Source organism: Sorex fumeus, unplaced genomic scaffold, assembly GCF_029834395.1.
Source record: "Sorex fumeus unplaced genomic scaffold, SorFum_2.1 ptg000026l, whole genome shotgun sequence".
NCBI lineage: Eukaryota > Metazoa > Chordata > Mammalia > Eulipotyphla > Soricidae > Sorex > Sorex fumeus.
In genome coordinates, this window is record NW_026606083.1 from 11,650,666 (window position 1) to 11,672,235 (window position 21,570).

Consider the following 21,570-nt stretch of genomic DNA (forward strand, 5'->3'; position numbering starts at 1 on the left):
CTGTGGGCACGACTAGAGCAGCTTGGGATTCTTCCAAAGGGCCCCCTGCCACGCAGTTTCATTATTAGAGATAGAGTGACACATGATTTCACTGTCAGAGGTAGGATTTCAGGCCTCTGCTGGGAAATGGCCAAGCTACGGAGAACACGGCTGAGGTGAGCTGTCCTGATATTCAGGGAAGGAGCCCCAGAGCCAGGGCACTGCAAGTCTCTTCATTCATGAACGTGGAAATGAAGCCGGAGAAGAAACCTCATTCATAACAGGACTCTGCACAGCAGGATCCTGGGGGGAGGGAGCTTCTCATCCGCTGCCCACCCACGTGACCAGCTGTCCCTGATGGAGACGTTTCAGACTGTCCACAGCGCTGGGTTTCTCTCAGCTCTGAAGTTCAGTTCTGTGTGCCTGTTCCTCACCGATGCCCTCCGCCATCCTTGCCACCCCAGAAGTGCCATTCGTGAACACAGCTCCCAGCCGAGCCACCCCCGCCCCGACTTCGTAAATACTTACTGAACCTTACTCTCACTGCCCCAAATTGAGAAGAGAAACACTGAGATTTTTCATACTATTTTTTGTTGTTGTTGTTGAGTGGAATTTTTTGTGGGCAGAGACTCATCAGTTATAGGAGGGCAGCCAAGAAGAGCCCCGAGGCCACGCACAGGGAATATATTGCCACTTCATGGGTCATATTCCAGGTGGGGAGCAATGCCAGGAGCGAGGCTGGCCAGAAGCATCACGTGAGCCCTAAGGCAGGAGGAATCCAAGCGATGTGAATGGCTCGCGTCACAGCAAAGGTGCCAGTGAAACGCTGTGTGGAGCCAATCCCGAGACAGCAAGCAGGAAGGGGCCACCCTCTGTGCTACGACCAGCTCATCCAATGAGTTGGGAACATAGCATTTGTTGGCTGCCCGTGTTCGGAGGAGCAGGACAGCCAACCTAGAGCGCTGTGGGGTGTGGGGGAGATCACAGAACTGCACCCTAAACCTGGGATTCCTGTTCTAGAAAGAACAAGTTAATGGGCAAAGGTTTGGGGGAGCAATATGTTGGGCCTCTCAGCTCTCAGGACTCACTAGCCTGTGTTTTTCCCTTTTTTTTTTTAATTTATTTTTTTATTTCTTTGCTTTTTGGGTCATACCTGGTGATGTTCAGGGGTTACTCCTGGCTCTGCATTCAGGGATCACTCCTGGCGGTGCTTGGGGGACCATATGGGACGCCAGGGATCGAACCCAGGTTGATTGCTTGCAAGGCAAATACCCTAACTGCTGTGCTATTGCTCCAGTACCTGTCCTGTGGTTTTTAAGACTATGAAACAGTGAGAAAACTGGAGCTTTTTATATTTAATAGGAAAAATACTGAGGAACATAAGGGCACTGAGCCTGTTGCTTGGAGGGTCGGCGTTTGCACTTGTAGCAATTTGCTGGAGGTCTGCATCTGTAATGTTAGAAACCTTAATGCAAATATTTTCCTGGGCTGTATTTTCCTGCAGTGATAGAAATGTAAATGTGCTTTTACCTGTTGGTGGTAGAGAAATGCTGTCCAGCCTTTCATCACCGTCAGCTACCTCTGCTGGTTACAAACATAAAACACAAATCTCATTAGTTTCGGGGCGCACATTCATTTTACTGAGTACAGTAATACGATTTACAAACTCTAGTATACATAATAGCTTTCACCTTTCTTTTCCCTTCAATAGGCTCACATTACAGATTCCAGTGCCATGTTTAAATAAAATATATTTTAAGATGAGATAAAGTCGCTTTTCCCGGATACAATAGATTTTACGCCTTATAAATCTTATTCCATCAATCGCTGGTAATTCCAATCCATTTTCACTCACTTGCCTCAAGCTTAACATTTGCCCAGAATCAGGAGTGAATTGTTTAAATATGACATAATCAAAGGGCTGGTCAGTGAATTCCTGTGGAAGGATTTTACTTGTTACGCCCAGGGCCATTTTGCTGAGCGGGCTTAGGAAATATGGAGCATGGGTCTCTCCTTGGAGCTGACCAGAAATTCAGATCCTGGCGCTGCTAACCTAAACACTCAAATTCAGTCATAAAGAAAAGCAGGAGGAAGGAGCCTTTCTTCAGGAGATACACTTTATGTTTCCCTGTTATCTGCCACAGCTCCTCAGAAAGTGCCTTGCATGCTCACAATCCCTCTGTGTTTTGAAAGTACAAGCCATCACTCTTCTCTGATGCTTTGATCTTTTTTTTTTTTCCTGCTTTTTGGTCATATCCGGCAGTGCTCAGGGGTTACTCCTGGCTCTGCACTCAGGAATTACTCCTGGCGGTGCTCGGGGGACCATATAGGATGCTGGGAATTGAACCTGGGTCAGCCACGTGCAAGGCAAACGCCCTCCCTGCTGTACTATAGCTCCAGCCCTGATGCTTTGATCTTTGTAGATGTTTCCTCCAGACAGTTACAGAAAAGGGGGTGCCCATGGGGTTCCTGATAACCGTGGGCTTGTCAGTCTTCCAACAAGCTGGCACAGGCTGGCACATTTCCCAAGGCCATGTGTGATGCGCCCCACGTCCCAGCACCCCGTGCCCCCCCCAGCACGTGGGCAGGCACCCACCCCTCTAAGGCACTGCCCTCGGCCGCCCACGGTCAGGCCACACGGGCGGGAGCTCACTGAGGCTGTTTCTGTTTTCATTGCTGTCCCTTTCAGACACTATCGGGGTTCAGCTATGGCTGGCAGCGTCCAGTGATTCCCTCTCTAGCTCACACCTGACATCACGTCCTCAGACAGCTACAGGTGGGCAGCAGTGAAAGGCCTTTTGTCTGCAGGCAGCTAAGTCGGCCCCAAGGAGGGAGCACTGGGCAGAGATTCTGAGCAGAAAGCTCTAAAATCAATGATGGAGATGAGCTGCAGGAGGAAGGGCAAGATGAAAACTCTGACTAGGTCTCTCGGTGAGTCGCTAAGATGTTCACAGCGCTTCCAAATGACAGGCGTAGAAAAAGTCTTTAAACTGTTGGTTTTTAAAAAGTGAATTAGGGGGCTGAGTGATAGTACAGCGGGTAGGGTATCTGCCTTGCACACGGCCGACCCAGATTTGATCCCGGGCATACCATAGGGTTCCCCAAGCAATGTTAGGAGTAATTCCTGAGTACAGATCCAGGAGGAACCCCTAAGCATCGCCAGGTGTCACCCAGAAAGAAAAAAGAAAAAAGAGCACAGCGGGTAGGGCGTTAGCCTTACAAGCGGCCAACATGGCCGACCCAAGTTCGATTCCTCCGCCCCTCTCGGAGAGCCCGGCAAGCTACCGAGAGTATTCGATATGCCAGACACAGTAACAACAAAGTCTCCAATGGAGACGTTACTGGGCCCGCTCGAGCAAATCGACGATCAACGGGAGGGCCTTTACCTTACCTTTACCAGGATCCAGAGAGAGAGTAGAGAAGGTATGGTGCATGCCTTGCATATGACTTGGGTTCGATCCCCCACACCCCATATAGTGCCCGAGCCCTGCTAGGAGCGAGCCCTGAGCACAGAGCCAGGAGTAAGCCCTGAACATCGCCGGGTGTGGCAAAAATAAATCCTATATATTTAAAAATATTGAATCTAGGATTGATTCTTTTCTGGTGAGCAACAAAGTTTTGATTGGAACTTATTTAGAAATATGTGGGGAGAGAAAGAGAGAAGCGTGCGCTTGAGAGAACCCCCACTTTTCTGGGTAGAAACAGGCCAGTGAAGAGCCACGGATGAGCAAGTGGGATGGCGTTCCAGGGAGAATGGGCTGAAGGGTCTCTTGCCATTCACAGTTGGAGTGTTATTTCCTTCCGAGTGGTCTGAGTGACTTTAACAGGGAGTTGAACGCAATCGGACTTGCATCACTGGGATTAAAAAAAATTCTTCAGAAATATTAAGAGCAATGGTAACTTGCATCTCTTATCAGAGGAGTACTTTATCTACATAGTCATTTATCAACCTTGTCATTTAATTCCCCCAACCCCCCGGAAAAAAAAAACCCATGGAATTGGGGTTTTTTAATTGTTTTTTATTATTATAGTTTTTGCTTTTTTGGGTCACACTTGGTGATGCATAGGGGTTACTCCTGGCTCTGCACTCAGGAATTACTCCTGGAGGTGCTCAGGGGACCATATGGGATGCTGAGAATCGAACCCAGATCAGCCATGTGCAAAGCAAACACCCGACCCACTGTGCTATCACTCCAGCCCCTGGAATTGCATTTCTTACAATATTCATTTTCACAAAGGACGAAGCAGAGACTTTAGGAACTTAAGGAACTAAGATATTTCTGCCACTGACACCAGCTGCCTTGAAGTGGGGTGCTACTGGGCTCTCTGCTGTTACCTCTTTGCTATGATCACGTGCATTGCTATCAGCTAAATTTCTATCTACAGCTTTTTTTTTTTTAAACTTTTTGGGTCACACCTGGCGATGTTCAGGGCTTACTCCTGGCTCTGCACTCAGGAATTGGTCCTGGCGATGCTCGGAGAACATAAGGGATGCAGGGGATTGATCCCAGGTTGGCCACATGTATGGCAAATGCCTTCTCCTCTGTGCTATTGCTCTGGGCCCTCTAACTACGTAGTTTAGCAATGCTTTATACACTTTATACTTTAGCAACGCTCTCCTTTGCATGTATAATTGCTCTTCATCTGGCTATAAACACGTGTTCTTCGCATCTGGGTATAAATCGATTTTCCCTTTGTTGTTAAGCTAGACTCAGTTTTGTTGTTGCTTGGGGGCCACACCCGGCTGTCCTCAGGGCTTGCTCCTGGCTCTCTCTGATCAGGAGTCACTCTGGCTGGTGCTCAGGGGATCTTACACAGTGCTGGGTACTCATCCAGGACTGATTGTGTGAGCAAGGCAAGTGCCTTAATTCCTGTACTATCTCTTCAGCCCCATGCTAGGTGCATTTAAAAAAAATGGCCCGTGTCTTGAGCATCACGGGGGTGTTTCAGGTAACCTTGCACCCCAAGGTCTGAGCAGCACCATTGAACCCATGACCTGGCTGGCTGAGAACTGGTAGGAGGGGTTCTTAGACCACTTGAGCACCACTTGGGGGAACTCCCCCCAAAAAAGCTACGCTATCAAATGCTTTAGTAAGAAAACAAAGAACAAAGAAATGTATATTAAGACATAATTATTATACATAAGTTATATGGTACTGTATGAACAGGACAAAGCGTCGTGTTGTCTGAATTTAATTATAACATTGGTCTATAATAACAACAAGCTCAAAATCTTTCTTCCCTGGTGACAGGCAAGTTGTGAAATTTGGAAAAGATGGAGCAAGTTCAATAAAAATTTAATAGCACTGACAACTTTACTTCTAGATCTAATATAGACACAGACACACACACATTCAGCGCTGAGGAAATAATCTAATGAAAATGATAAAAATCCACACCAGGAAAGAAATTATTCCAGTTACAAGAAGAAAATTGTGACATGTCACGAGCGCCCAAATGAATTTCTATTTGAATTCACGTAACCTTTCAAATCTGCACGGGGCGTTTCCATTTTTCCTAGGTGGCAGGCAGTGTGGACTTCTGGAACCAGTGGGTTGATTAGCTTTGCCCACTTAGAGTCGCACCTAATTCTAGGACCTGAGCCAATTAGGATAAATCAGGGTGAACATGCAGAATATCTGTGAGACCCTGTTTCTATTATCCCAGAGACTAAAAAGAATCAAGACAAAAAAAAAAAAGGCACGACAGCGAGCAGGATTACTGACCCTGGGCCCCTGTTTCTGTCTGTGTCATGAGGAACGTGTGGCTGGAGGCTGGGACCCACTTTCAGCTGCTCAGGGCGACAAGGTGTATAAGGGGCTGGGCACCTCTCCTGGCAGTTCCTGATCTCAAGGCAGAAAAGACGTGGGCAGGTGCCAATCTCAAAGGCCGACTCGAATCGACTCGAATCACCCCCACCCCGCTGTTGATAGTGAAAGTGTCCTGCACCAAATACAAAGCTGAGTTTATGGGTTTATGGTGGGTTGGTGGAGAGGTGTAAGTGTGGGGAAAGCTCTGACAGGAGGGGACGTGGGACTGGTCCTGTCTGCAGAACTGGGCTTCCCCCGTGTGTGGGATGGAACTTTTCCGGAACTGCACACGAGGCTGGGACTTGGTTGAGGACTGTGTTCTCCGGACAGTTTGCAGGGGGGAGAGAGAGATCCTCAGGGAAGCCTGTGGGTTTATTGGGGGCGAGGGGAGCAGAGGCTAGGCTGAACTCGAATCGTTCTTCGCATCTGGAAATAGGGCCGAGGGAGAGGTGTGTTCCTGCAGGAAGTCCATGTTTTTTGTTTGTTTGTTTGTTTTTTTGCTCATACCTGGTGATGCACAGGGGTTACTCCTGGCTCTGCACTCAGGAATTACTCCTGACGGTACTCAGGGACCATATGAGATGCTGGGAATCGAACCCGAGTTGGGCTGCGTGCAAGGCAAATGCCCTACCTGCTGTGCTATCGCTCCAGCCCCAGTCCACTGAATTTGGAAAAGAGGAACGTCAGCAACACTTCCTGCCTCAGTCATGGGGTATGTTGCCAGCAGGGTGTCTCTGCATGTGAGAAGAGCCTCTCTGAGAGACACAGTGAGAATAAAGTCCACAGACACCCCTGGCCTGCTCCTTCCTTTTTATGTCTCCTTCCCTCAAAGGGTTCTCTTAGAACTGGACACTGATGGGGTCCTGCAGGAACGTGGACCCCTTGTCCTCTGCTACAGCCACATGTCCTGGAACACAGTCCTTCCCCGTCTCTGCAGCACCTACATGAGCAGAATCAGAATTCTGGATCCAGCTGGTTCTTTCCCGTCCAGTTCCAAGAATTCCTCACACATTCCTTTGACTCTCCCAGCCCCTGTGAATCGGGCAGGAAGGGCCCAGGCATGTACGTGTCTGTGGGTACCCCAGGGAGGGATGGTGCCGGGGATCCAACCTGGGTCAGCCACGTGCAAGGCAAGAGCCCTACCCACCGTGCTATCTCTCTGGTCCCCTACTATGATTGTTTTTACTCTTAGCAACCAGCATCTTTTTATGAAGTCATGCAATTCCAAGCAAACAAAATAAACAAGCAACAGAAGCAACTCATGAGAGAAGACTCTTCAACTGCAGGCACAAGAGAGCACAAAGAGATTAGCAACATGTTCTGTTTGTCTGATTAAAGGTAAGCGGCACCATATAATCTTCACTATTTAATCTTCCAGTCATTTCAAAATGCACTGGAGTAAGACTTTCAAAAAAAATCCATGGCGCAGGCTGGAGCGATAGTACAGCGTGAAGGGCGTTTGCCTTGCATGTGGCCAACCCCAGTTCGATTCCCAGCATCCCATATGGTCCCCTGAGCACCGCCAGGAGTGATTCCTGAGTGCAGAGCCAGGAGTAACCCCTGTGCATTGCCAGTGTGACTAAAAAAAAAAAAAATCCATGGCACATTTTACAGAGCTTCTCCTTCAGAAGACAAGAGCCAGTGAAGAACTCCAGAGCAAAGGAACAGACTGCACAGCCGAAGAGCTTCATCCGGGACCCTGTAATTAGTTTTTGTCGGTATATTCATACCTGAGCCTCTTTTCAACCTTCTTCTGGCCAGTTTAATCTGATCCTGCAGGATCTGGACCCAGTCTCGTGGGCCAGGAAGTTTATCCACATGATTAGCCGTACAGTATTTTTCTGTGAAGACTGAAAGAAAACATGAAATAGTGTTATTTTAACACACAAACTATGCAGATCTGAAACAGGAATATATTCTAAGATGGAAACAGTCTATTTCTAGAGGGTGTCAAGTGCTGTGGTGCTTGTCGATATTCCTGGGGACCCTCCACTGGTGGAGACAGAGCTTGATAAAGGAAAGTTGCATGGATAATACTACGTCTTTCTTAATATCTGATTTAAGCACCGGATGTCGAGTTTTGCTCCTCCCAGACCGGAGTATAAAATGAGACTCCCAGAACCATGCTACCGGACTCCACGCCAGGCTGTGGGGCGGGTGAGAGCCCTCCCCACCCTCCCCAGTCCCATCAGCCGACCTCCACTGTCCAGCCACTGCCATGCTCCAGGACGCTTTCCAGACACATTATAAGACACTTCCTACCCATTTCCCACAATTACTACACCATATCTGATGAAGTTCAGACAGTACAACAAATCGTAGAGAAAAATATATGAATATATGCCTCTCGGAGAGCCCGGCAAGCTACTGAGGGTATCTCGCCTGCATGGGCAGAGCCTGGCAAGCTCCCTGTGGCGTATTCGACATGCCAAATACAGTCATGACAACAGGTCTCATTCCTCTAACCCTGAAAGAGCCTCCAATCCTTGGGAAAACACGAGTAAGAAGAGGCTGCTAAAATCTCAGGGCTGGGAGGAATCTCAGGACATTACTGGCGCCCACTCGAGTAATTTGATGATCCACTGGATGACAGTGATACAATAATGCCGTTATTAATGTTTTGTGGAAACACTCTTTCTGCACCTTTGCACTCGTGTATCTATGTATTGTGAACAGGGAAGGAAAAGCTTCCAATTGGGTCCACTGGCTCCATGGCATTGCTCAGCAAACGCATTAAGAGGTTTCATATCTGGGTTCATTCCAAATTGAATGCAAAATCATCGCACTGCACTGTAGCAATGTCCTTCCATTGTTCATCGGTTTGCTGGAGCGGGCACCAGTAACATCTCCATTGTGAGACTTGTTACTGTTTTTGGCATATAGAATATGCCACGGGGAACTTGACAGGCTCTGCCGTGTGGGTGGGATACTCTCGGTAGCTTGCCGGGCTCTCTGAGAGGGACGGAGGAATAGAACCCGGGTCGGCCACGTGCAAGGCAAACGCCCTACCCGCTGTGCTCTCTCTCCAGCCCAAATATGCAGAATCAAACCCAGAAAAAAAAAAGAGAGACTTTCTCATGATGTCTTTGAACTCAATCAGTACTCATATCAGCACCATGCAGTGTACCTTAGTAAAGTTAATCAAGTTCCTGATCGGGGCTGCAGAGAAAGTCCAGTGGGCAGGGTGCTTGCTATGCATGTGACTGACCTGGGGGCCTGGGTTTGATCCCCAGTATACAGTCCCCCGAGTCCCACCAGCAGTGATCCCCGAGTGCAAAGCCAGGAGTAAGACCTGGAATGACCAGGCCTCCCCAACCAACAACCCAAGCCCAAAGTGCTTCAGATTGTTGCCTAGCCATGCCATTCATAATGTACTAGCCTCCAGGAGAGAGCCAATTCTGAAGCACAAAGACGTGATGGAGAATCATGTGTTGGGACAAAGTGGGGCAAGACCAAGAACTTATGAAAGCTGTACCACATGTGACCTGGAGCACGGGTACTGCTGCTGTTTTGGCCTCCCTTTCCACCCCCGGGCACCTCGACACTCTGACTCGTCATCTTACTCTCTGGAAGGATGGGACCAGATGCGCAGTCACATTGCATTGCTGACTTGTTCTTGAAAATATTGGTCATTTTCAAGTTTTTAAAGGCTTCCTTTAGAGAGAAGTAAGAGTGGCGCATCTTGGCAGCTTTAACGATTGAAAGCTGCATGTTTTCAATGCGGTGAGAAACAAATGTTCCGCTAGAGTGAGCCAAGCTAGTAGCATTAAACCTGGCAGAAAAGGTTCAATATCTACCACCACCTAAAGAGCCCATTCAGAGAAGAGGCCAATTTCAAAAGTCACCATGTGGATAATGAACAAAGTATATTTAGCAAAAAACACATTAGGAAACGTGTTCAACTAATAGGTCAGCCAAAGAATGTTCACAAACATATGCTCAACCAACTAAAACAGTCACTTAGACATGTACACCGGCAAAACCCTGTGGGGGAAATAAGATGGCAATCTGTAATGAGACACATGAAAAGCCCTATGCCCTTGGTAATCTTTCTTCTAGAGACGTATCCTTAGGAATTATTGAAAAAGAAAGGGGAAAGTCAGATAAATATGTAAATAATCCAGTTGAGCCCGAAAAGATGATAGGAAGGAAGAGGAGATTCGAAGCATGTAGCCACTGCAGCCATCTACTGTAGCCATCTGGGAGAGGGAGATGTTAGGGTGGAATGCACATGAGCCATTCTAGATAGTTCTAGATAGTTCTAGGTAATTCCCCCTCAGTTCTTTGCTGCAAGCATCTTCACCACACATATTTTTGCTGCGTGATTGTTTAGGCAGTTTTTCTGCACAAGATAAAACAACAGGGTTGCTAGTTCAGTTGCGTTCAGGTCTGTCTTAGAGAAGATGGTGGTACATCCTTCTCACAGGTCTCACTAAGAACCCAGGATCGAATGTCAGACATAAATTCTTCACACTGCAAAGCAGTCTGCTGTAAATCTTTTTCAATTTTACTGGAAATAAAATGAACAGACAGGATCTTTTTTCTTATCATTCTGCACAACATTTGGCATGTAACCAGCCCTGCTCTCTGCATGCATTAGAATGTTGCGTGAAGTAGAAGTCTTTTGAATTCACCAAATTCTTGAAGTCAGGTGCTGTGCCAAATACCAAAAATTCTGTCCAGAGCATGTTCTTTACTATCAAACAGAAGCAGATTTTGAAGAAGCCACATTAAGAATCACGTAACTATTTGGGGGGAGGGTTGGATAAAGAGGAGGAACTTGATTACTGCCCCCCGCACCCCCGAGTTCTACTCTTGTGTGACAAATTGGGTAAAGACAGCATTCGAGAACAAATGTTGTATCTAACAGACAAGGACCAGATTCAGCTGGGGAAGTGATTCAAAGGGCTGGAGCACTTGCGTGGTATGTGGGAGCAACAGGTTTGACCCTTCATCCCTGACCACCAACCCCCAAGCTGGACATTGCCCCCATGGACTGCAGGGCGTGCCCCTCAGTCTCCCACAGAAAACGAGAATGGATCATTAATGCTCTCAAAGCTTGTGGACTGGGACTAGAGAGATAGGATAGCGGGGAGGGTGCTTGCCTTGCATGTGGCTGTCCTGGGTTCGATCCCCGGCATCCCATATGGTTCCCTGAGCATTACCAGGAGTAATTCCTGAGTGCAGAGCCAGGAGGAACCCCTGGGCATTGTCGGATGTGCCCCTCCCCCCCAAAAAAAACAACAAAAACCAACAATCCAAAACACCACCACAACAAAACTAGAGCAAACCAAACTTTTCCATTGCTAGCTACTCCTTTCGTCCTTGTCAGGGAAACTTTGGGTTTTGGTGACAGGAGTGATGACTGCTCTCTCCATAGACTAGCAAACCGCTAGGCTCTCCTTCTCAAACAGAGTAAGGGAACACGGAAACCAACTGTTATCTTTTACAGAAGAACTGCCTGTAGCCAGTTAGATGGTGAGAATACGAGGAGTGGAGAACTTCCTGTGGTTCTCTCTCCAGGTTGCGGATCAGGGCAGTGTCTGGAAGCAACACCTTCTGCTCTGGGGCGTCACGTGCTCTGCTAGACCCAGAGGGCTCGGGAGGCTGCTGAGGGCACCTGTGGTCTGCACAATGGTGCGTCCACATGGAGAGGGGAGCAGAACTCTTCCTGCGGGAGCTACAGCAAAGCGGAGGCTACCACTCAGCCTGAGAGCACAGTCACAGCAGTGAGAATAGTAAAGTTGAACGCCGTGCCCTGGAGAATGTGTTGAATGCATGGAGCACTGTCTTGGAGAGCTGGCGAAGCCCAGCATCAGAAAGAAGGGCGCATGGGACAGCGAGTGACTGCCTGCCGCCCAGAGCCTGCCGCCTGCTCTGTTTGGGAAGAAGGGCTTCCAGAGCAAGGCAGTACACTTGGAAAACTCTAGAATGATTGGTGTGGGTTGGGCTGGGAGGACAGCAGAGACAGACTCCAGAGCAGTTCTAGGCACGAATGCTGAGCTGAGGTTGGTGGCTTCCGTGGAGGGATCAGACGCTCAGCTGGGGGTCACGAGGGTCTTCCATGAAGCTCTTCAGAGGGCAGTGGGCCTTGGGGGCGAGAGGATAAGGCCTCCTGGAGGAGGGAAGACCGCAGAAACCAGGGGGTACCCGGGCAGGGGTGCTGTCCTTCCCAGCATGAGGAGCTGGACAGCTTTCGGGGTCTTCGTTTGTTTTTGACCCTCTCAGTGCCAGTGAGGAGCCAGTAACATTTGCCACCTAAGCTTGTTTCGCACTGCAACTCCTCACGGAAGCCAACACAAGACTGCCAGTTTCTCCCCTGCAGACCAATTACGGGCGAGGGGCTCCCGAATAGGTAGGAAGTCTTAATTAATAGAATTTTTTTTAAAGAACACCATTGAGTAGATTGCAATGCCCACAATCAAGTTTCCTAATCAGAGAATTGCCGGCTAATTCTTGGAGTCCTGTTTTAATGAAGAGGAAAAAAAATGTTTGTACTTAGCACCTTATTAGTTTATATGAAAATGTGTACCCAGAAAATGACTGAATACATTGTCTTAGCAGGTAAACATCTTCTTTCCTTGTAATACTATTTATATAATCAATTTCCATGGCAACCCCTCTTTCCTGAGATTACAAAATGCATGTGTTCAAATTAGCACACATTAGAAGTAGCGCTTCCAAATTAGCACGGTAGGTTTAGGTTCTGCCAACCAGTGGATGAGTCCCGGCATGTATGTGTGGCAGGCGCCAGGCGTGAGCACTGTGTGGGGTGGGCACTGGAGCATGGCCCTGGCTCTGTGAAGGATTCACAGCGGAGATTTCTGAGAGAATCTTCAGGGGAAGCATCCTATCTGTCACTTCCTGAAAAGGCAACAATTTTAGTTTCCTTTTATTTGGTGGATAGAATGTCCCAAGCAGTGGTTAGGGGTCTTTGGGGATATCTGAAGCCCTGGCAGCCCACTCAGACAGATGTCTCAGTGCTAAGGTGGGTGGGTGCTGAGCCAGGGAACACCAGGACCACCCCAGGGTCAGGATCGAATCAGGGTCCCACACACAGCTCTGCTGAGCTTGTCTTCCCAGCCCCTGTGGCTAATTTATTTCCTCTCTTTTCAATGAAAACTTAGAGGTTGCAGTAAGAAGCCAGGGAAATCTGTCTGCTGGGTCCGCGAGACCTTTGAAGGCCCATGTTAGGCTTTCTGAAAAATACCTGTATAAACAAATATTTCCACTGGGTGAATTCCTGACATTCTATTTTGTGAACTCCATTCACGCTTCAAAGAGACTTTTAACCAGACTGCGCACGGAAGATGAACTCCCGTTCTCTGCAGATTTGTGCAGATGCGCCTTGGAACAAGGTCCAAAGCCTGCCCTTGTATTGATCCAAAAATGCTCAATAAGCCAGGTGAATAGAGGTATCGATGGGCAGAATATATTTCCCCTATCTGAATCTACAGCTAAAGGTCAAGCTATTATCTGGGTAACAATGACGTCCAGTGTAATGAAGTGAAAAGAGGCGGAGCCTTAATGCTCTGGCTTCCCCTTTGTTAATGAGTCATTACAAAGGATAGAATCACAGTTTGCTTTCATCCTTAGAATGCAATAGGTCCGAAGAAACATTTCTCCATTTCCCCTCTCAGTATATTCGGGGGAGGCAAGGGATGTGTTTAAACAAGTCCCAGTAATGTGAACAGAAAGATTGAGGCCAAGAAATAAACTCAATAACAGAGGTAAAGCATCTACTCTGCATAGTCTAATCCGGTGTCCTGAGGCAGGGAGTGTGCAGAGTCACTGGGGAAATGACTGGTCTTCAATTGGATCTGGACATGAATAATGACTTTTCTCAGCTGCCTGCACTCATCTGAACAGTGCCCTTTAATTGTATATAAATAATGAAGAAGTCACCCCGGGAAGGAGGCATTTAACAGACTCTTGGGTGGACACCGTGGTGCAAGGGGAGGGAACGTGCTGAGAACACACGAGAACACAGCTGACCGGCTGAGGATTCCCTTGACAGCTCCTCGTCCCCCAGCACTCCTAGAGATCTCACCACTGGGCAGAGTCGAGCATGGGTCTCTACAGGAAGTCACTCTTGCAGACCCCGGGGAGGCAGGAGAGTGCGGGCAGAACTCCTGCTATCAGTGCTCACCAGGAGAAGACTGGCCAGCAGTGCCAGCCTGGCTCTGAGGCCGGAGCTCACCACGGGGCGAACACAGAGTCAGATTCAGGCAGAACTGAAAGCCGGGTCCTCATTGGATCTGCCCAGCATCTTGCAGGGGGCTAGGGATGGGGTGGGACACAGAGCTCCCCACTGCAAAGGAGCAGGCTCCTGGGGGACAGTCTCTGCTGGGCGCATGTGCAGGGCTGCCAGCCCTCAGGGCCCATGCACTCTCCTCTTTGCTTTTGCAAGCCGTTGTTTGATCTGTTGACACGGCCCCCAAAGTCAGCACCTTCTTTCATTGGGTCTCTGAAGTCACCTGATGGAGCTGGTACTGTGAGCCTGACATTGCAGATGATGTGACCAAAGCTGGGGAAGGAACTGTACCTGGACCGCGAAGCTCAAAGGCATTATTTTCCACATAAATTATTTAATTTTTAATTAAGTCGTAGATGAGCCCATAGATTCTGCAAAAGAAAAATGACTGAACTCCAAATATAAGCAAATCAATAGCGAGTTAATAGTTCCAAGAGAGTTGTGAGCATTGGTTCTACTTTCAGTGACAGGAAACAAGGCCTGGTGGACGTAGGGAGGGCCGGAAAGAACCAGGTGGGGTCTGTGATACGCCCCAGTTGGCCTTGGGCAGGGCGAAGAGCGGGCAATTGGACGAGGCTGGGCTGGTGCCTTTGATTATGACACGGAGGACTCCAATCCACCTGCTTCTAACAGAGCCTGGATTTTCTTTTCTTGTCACTCTTTATTTTTTGTCTCTTTTTTTGGGTCACACTGGTGATGCTCAGGGGTTACTTCTATTTGTATTTGCTTTTTGGGTCACACCCGGCGATGCTCAGGCCTTACTCCTGGCTCTGCACTCAGGAATTACTCCTGGCGGTGCTCAAGGGACCATATAGGATGCCAGGGATCGAACCCGAGTTGGCCTTGTGCAAGGCAAACACCCTTGCCACTGCCCTAGCTCTTGGGCGTGGAGCCTGGATTTTCACGAATGCTATCCTGTGCATCTTTCTCCAGTTTTCCAGACTGGTCATTTATAAATCATTGCTCTGATGTCCTTTCAAATGATTCATCAAAATAACACACGCAGAGGCTGAGTTTCTATAATAGAAAAGGAAAGAGCAGGACTATGATCAGTGTCCGACGCGAGGCCTTCCGGAGCATCCTGAGCCTATTCTCGAGCCAGTTCCTGCCTGTGCAGGGCCAGAAATGCCATCAAAACCCTGGGGGGTTGGGAGGAGGGCTTCACCTACTGAGAAACAGCTCCCTGTAACTCAAGCTAGAGAGAAGGACTAAGTAAATTCGGATGACAGTTGCAATGGGCACCCGTCTGCCTGCACCGAGGAGCAGAGTGCTTGGAGAGCACAGGGTTAATTAACCCAAAGGCAGCCCCAGGGGTAGGGTCCACTCCTGGCCCGGGCTGCCCAGCTGGAGGGGCTACTCATGACAATGCTTTCCAAGCCAGGGTGTGGGCACTGCCCCGTGAGAAGCCTGGCCTTAGGCTGCAGACACAGTGACTTGGAGGAAGGAACAGAGAGGGTGACAAGGTCCATGGCATCAGGACACTTAAAATAAAGATACAGGGAGCCCTGAAGGGAGTATCGTGCCAGCCAGTACCTTGAGGGAAAGAAATGAAGGTGGAGGGAGGTGCTGTGGGGAACAGAGCGAGCCTCCCATATAGGTGGGCCATGAGAGACAGCATGTGGGCAGCCCCACAAGTGGGCAGCACTGCCCGTTTCCCCCTGCAGACGCACGGCCTCCCGGAGCTGTCAGCTTTTTGGCTGCAGATGCTGGAGGAATGTGGCCATGGTGCTGAAGCGGATTTCTGGCTTCTTGGTGCACAGACCAGTTGCACTGCCTCTACACTCTCGTATGTTCGAGATGTACCAGCAGAGTGTCTAAAAAAATGGATGAGGTCCATAACTTTACAACGTTTTATTATAAAAATGTTCTAGATGAGTGTTTAGCCGGTGTCTGTCTCTGGGTGGCCGGAGTCGTTGTTGGTGCTGGTTGGAGGATGGCTGAAGACTCAGGTCACTCTTTCTCCATGTGAGGCAGCAACGGTGTTCACTGCGTGGGTTAATGCATCCTTTCTTGAAAGATTTCTCTGCAGCATGCACTGCTCTGTGCCAGCACTTGACCTCGAGTCAAGCCTCTTTCGGAATTGCAGTCGGCTCGTGCCATATTCAACTCTTCAACCCTGCCGGGGCTCTCTCCGCTCAAGTCGTATTCTGAACCCTTCATTGTCAGTTCAGCAGTGTATTGCTCACAGCCTCTTCCGGAGGGGCTGGGTTCTACCTGACAGACCCATTTCTTTGCTCCTCCATAAACAGCAACTCCTCACCCATCCACATTTATTCTCCAACTGCGGTTCTTCAGTCAGACCCGTGGATTTGCTTCCATATTCAGCTCCTCATTTCTACCACAGAGCCTTGCTCTGCTCAAGTCTTTAGCCCCTCAAACGTCAGCTGGTGCTGTAGCTCTGGGTTTCTCCCATGAATCACAAACGTTCCCTGTGGCATCTGCAAGGCTGAATCCTTTCCAGAAGGTTTTCAGTGGACTTGGCCCAGATCCTTCAGAGGAACTGCCAAGCTGGCAGCTGTAGCAAAGTGCTTTTTCTTTATTATTGTATTATTTTCTTTAGTTTTGGGGCCACACCTGGCAATGCTCAGGGGTTACTCCTGGCTCTGCATTCGGGAATCCCTCCTGGCAGTGCTCAGAGAACCATATGGAATGCCGGGGATCCAACCTGGGTTGGCTGCGTGCAAGGCGAGCACCTTACCCACTGTACTATCTCCCCAGCCCTGAAAAGAATTTTATTTTTCTGAACAGCGGTCTCAATAATAGGCTTAAAAGATTCAGTAAATCATGTGGGCAGTCAGCTGTTTCCAGGCTTTGCTGTCTGTTGGTGGAGTATGGGCAGAGAGTAGGTTTAGCATGACTCCCTACAAGGCTAGGATCTTCAGAATGGCATAAGAGCATCTGTTTCAAACTGAAAATCCTCATCAGCTGCATCTCCTAATGAGACGGTCACTGTGTCTTTTGAAGCTTTGAGGCCAGCACTATCTTCCTGCCAGAGAAGTGTGTCACCCCTGGAGAAAATTTGCTGTTTACGGCGACCCCATCACGGGCACCTTTAGAGCCTGCTGCGGTCCCATCAACACTTGCATGTTAGTTTCAGCTTCCTGCCATCTCTGTCATGCCCACAATTTTCCTCCTTCCTCAACGTCTTCACCTCTTTCAGTCTTTGAAGAACCGAGGAGCATTAGGGCCTTGCTCTAGACTGTCTTGCGTTGGCTTGAGGGACTGTTGTGTACGGTTGGACCTTTAGTCTCCAACCTTTGAACTTTCCCCTTAGTTGCAGAAATGGCTGTTTCACGTTACCATTTCGTGCTCACTGGAGTAGCCATTAAGAACTTTCTAGAACCTTAAGAACCTTCTAGAACCTCTCTTTTGTGTTTATACCATGGTGACGGGTGCTGTTTGGCACAGGGGCACAGTCTTTCAGCCCACCTCAGTGTCGACCTGCCAGCCTCGTACAGCTCTGTAGCTCCCGGCTCCCAGTTACAGTGAGAGACATACCCTGCTTCCTCCCCGACCTGGACACTTGGGTGAAGAGCCAAGCCCTGGAATGGGTGGCAGGTACAAGTAGTCAGCACCCCGTGTTTAGGAGTCGTCTGCCCTCTTATCTGGGCACTGTTTGCAGCACCAGAACAGCCGTGACTACTGACCACAGCCTAGCAGATACAATGAGGTCACGGTCCTCCCGTTATTCATCGATTTGCTCGAGCAGGCCCAGTAATGTCTCCATCGTGAGACTTGTTGTTACTGTGTTTGGCATATTGAATACGTCACGGGTGGCTTGCCAGGCTCTGCCGTGTGGGCGAGATACTCTTGGTAGCTTGCCAGGCTCTCCGAGAGGGGCGGAGGAATCGAACTCAGTTCAGACATGTTGACTGCATGCAAGGCAAACGCCCTACCACTGTGCTATCGCTCAAGCCCAGCAGATACAACGAGAATAAAACAAAAATCTAGACATGGCAGGAGATTGCACAGTATGATGTGAGACATGAATGGCAAGAGGCTGGGGAGAGGTGGGAGAGCTGGTCACCACCCTCTGGATAGCCTCCCCAAGGGGGTTGGGGTGACCTGACTCAGAGACAGCGGTCTCCAGAGGGAGTCGGAAGCCTTTTTGTTTTGTTTCGTTTGGGGGCCCTACTCAGTGCTCACACATGGCGGGCTCGGGGGACCTTATGGGATGCGGGGATCGAACCCTAGGTCCAGCGCGTGCGAGGCAAATGCCCTTCCCGCTGTCCCAGACTGCTCTGCCCAGCCCAGGTCCAGAACCCCAGGTCTGGCTTCTCACCTGCTGTGCCTCATGCCCTGTCCAGGCTGACGGGGAGCTCTCTGCTGCCACTGGCTTTCCTGCACTCCAAGTTTCAGGCATGTGCCACCCTGCCTGGGGCCGCCAAGGGGCTGAGACCCCAGGACCGGGTCTGCCTGTCTGTCCTGAGGCTCACGAAGAGCAGTTCTGGCGCTGGTGATTTCTGCCCCTGCACACCGAGCAGGCCCCTAGTCTGAGAGCAGTCGCCTCCGTGCAGGAAGTGCTGGCTGGGACGTCGCGAGGACTTTGGGAACAAACGGTCCCTTGTCTACAAGAAACGCTCGGTGAAGCGAGGGAAAGGCAGGAGGAGAGAGAGGAGGAGCGGACGGCCCAGCCTGGAGTTTCACACACATGAGGAGACAGGAAAAACTTCACCGGGTGCTGTGTGGGAGGCCCGCTCCTCAAAACGAAACAGGATTTCAGGACTGAATCTCCAGGCCACACGGTGGCAGGGTACCTGGGCTGCCCCTCCCCGGGTCCCTGCCCACCCAGTAGACTGACTGTCATGCCCACAATTTGCCTCCATGTGCCATCTTAGCGCACCAACAGCCCTGGCCCAGAGACTCCCAACTGAATCCCAAAATGGATTAGTGGCATACAGAGATGTCTCTGGAACCCAACCATTTACAATCTAGAAACTTACATTTTACAATCGCGGCCATGCAAGCTCTCATTATATTCAAAACGAGCAATGGAAAATAAATTATCTAGCATCTGCCCCTGGCAGGTAGGCATGAATGGTGATGGGAAATTTCGAGCAAGACATCATGCCCCAAATTAGAGAGAGAGTATTGGGGAAATTGTCTGCCACAGAGGCAGGGTGAGGACTGGGATGTGGGTGGTGGAAAATGTGCACTGGTGGAGGGATGGGTGTTCCGTCATTGTATGGCTGAATCTCAAACATGAAAGCTTTGCAACTCTGTCTCACGGTGATACAATTAAAAAAAAAAGAAAAGTAATGTGGAGTTCACGCCCAATTCAACCAGCTTAATCAATGGCTGAACAAAGAGCAGTACTCCTACATTATTTAAAAAAAAAGAGAAAGAAAGAAGTAGGAAAATCAAGTCATGGACCCGAGTGAAGGGTCAGAATGGAAGCCTGTGGGTCAAATAGAGACTGCCACAGGCCTGCACAGCAGTGAAGGGGTGCGTCTCCCCACCGACGGGGAGCACTGTCCATCTCGCACAGAGGAAGGGAAGTTTCCTCAGAAAACTCCAGGTACTGGGGCTGGAGAGATAGTTCAGTGGGGAGGGCATTTTTCTTGCACACGGCTGACCTGGGTTTGATCCCCAGCATTCCATATGGTCCCCTGAGCACCTCCAGGAGGGATCTCTGAGTGCAGAGCCAGGAGTAAGCCCTGAGCATCGCCAGGTGTTGCTCAGAAACAAAAGAAAACAAAAAAGAAAAACCCAAATGCCTGGACCTCATGCAGGCTTGAGAGCTGAAGTTACAATCTCTCTGTCACTGAACATGTCCCTGGGCCCAAGACTAAAAGCAATGCAGAATCCCTCTGAGGGGAGGCTGGAGCAGCTGGACCACCAGAGGAGACAGCACAGGACGGTTATATCACAAAACAATCCACCACAGGCCCAGGGTCAAGTAACCCCCCCCCCCAAAAAAAAAGGAACAGATGTCCACTAACTTAGGGCAATGGAAGGGAAGTAAATCCACTGAAAGTAGTAAATGAGGGGCTGGAGTGACAGGACAGCAGGGCGGGTGTTTTTCCTGCATGGCAGCCAACCCTGTTCAATCCTCGGCATCCCATATAGTCCCCCAAGCACTGCCAGGAGTAATTCCTGAGTGCAGAGCCATTGTTACCAGGGGTAGCTAATCCCTGAGCATCATTGGGTGTGACCCAAAAATCCAAATAAATGACTTCATAAAGTGGTGAATGAGGTGTCGGAGTGGTAGTACAGATGGTAGGGCGTTTGTCTTGTATGCGGCAAACCCAGGTTTGATATTCAGCGTCCCATACTGTCCCCTGAGCACCGCCAATAGTCATTCCTGAGTGCAGAGCCAGGAGTAACTCCTGAGCACTGCTGGGTGTGGCCCAAAACAAAACAAAACAAAACAAACAAAACAAGATGAATGATATCAAAGAAGGACTTAAAACATCAAGAAAAGAAGGCTGATTTCAAAAAGAACCAGAAGGAAGTTACAGAAAACATAGTCCCAGAAAACTTAAAATCCTCAGGACAGGCTAATCAAGAAATTAATACCCACGATTAGGGAGTTGGAGAATTACTCAGAACGTAGCACAGAGAGAACAGGTGGGAACAATAACAAATTAAGAAATGTGGAGGACAGAATAAGACAGATCAGTATATACCAACAGATGTTTCGGGGGCACGGGGGAGAATGAAGCAAAGGCCAAAACTGAAGAATTAGAAGATGGAACCTTCCATAGTTGGTAAGTCACCAACCACTGGTCTCACGAAGCCTAAGTCCCAAGTAGATTGGCAACAGCAAGTCCATACCTAGACTGACAAGGAGGGACTGGGGCGTCTCAAAGTCAGGGAGGTCATAAGCGATCACGACCATCCTGTTGTTCATCGATTGCCTCGAGCAGGCCCCAGTAACGTCTCCTTCATCCAAGCCCTGAGATTTTTTAAAAACTGCCACATTCAAGGCTCTTTCAGGGTTAGGAGAATGAGACCCATCATTGTTACTGGTATTTGGCATATTGGGTACGCCACAGGGAGTTTGCCAGACTCTGCCGTGTGGGCAGGCTACATTCGGTAGCCTGCCAGTTTGTTCAAAGTAAGAATGAGATAATAAGATGTCGCGGGGCCGGAGACTCTGCAATGATCATAAGCAATGTGTACTGCAAAATGAGAGACCACTTCTCAGCAGTGATGGGGTCTGAAAAGCACAGGATTGCCAGGCTCCGCCAAACAAACACGCCTCACTCCAGGATGTTACCCAGTCAATAATCTCCACATCATTTCACAGTGAGGGTGGGATGAAGAAATGTCCAGGCCAACGATGCAAAGAATGCACCCCAGGACCACACGCACACTTGCACTTGAAGATGACACTGAAATTAGCACAAACCGGCAGGGGCACGTGACTGTCAGGTATTAAGGCCCATCACAGTGCCAAGCTAATGAAGTATATCTAACGGGCTCAGTGAAGACCAAGTTTAATGTTATAATACGTGTGTGTGTGAAGTGGGTATGAAACACAGCCCGGGAAAGGTATGGACAGAGAAGAAAAACATTTCAATC

General features: G+C 49.2%; 1 protein-coding gene across 1 annotated transcript in view; it reads right to left on the reverse strand.

The window, feature by feature from the left end:
- Positions 1–21,570, reverse strand: part of BEND7 (BEN domain containing 7) — an 86,152-nt gene that overhangs the window by 948 nt on the left and 63,634 nt on the right. Inside the window, exons 7-8 of the mRNA XM_056114649.1 lie at positions 7,520–7,639; positions 1,510–1,560 (exon numbers count right to left, since the gene is read on the reverse strand). Of these exons, the coding sequence (XP_055970624.1) occupies positions 1,510–1,560; positions 7,520–7,639 (171 nt within the window). The remainder of the gene's footprint in view (positions 1–1,509; positions 1,561–7,519; positions 7,640–21,570) is intronic.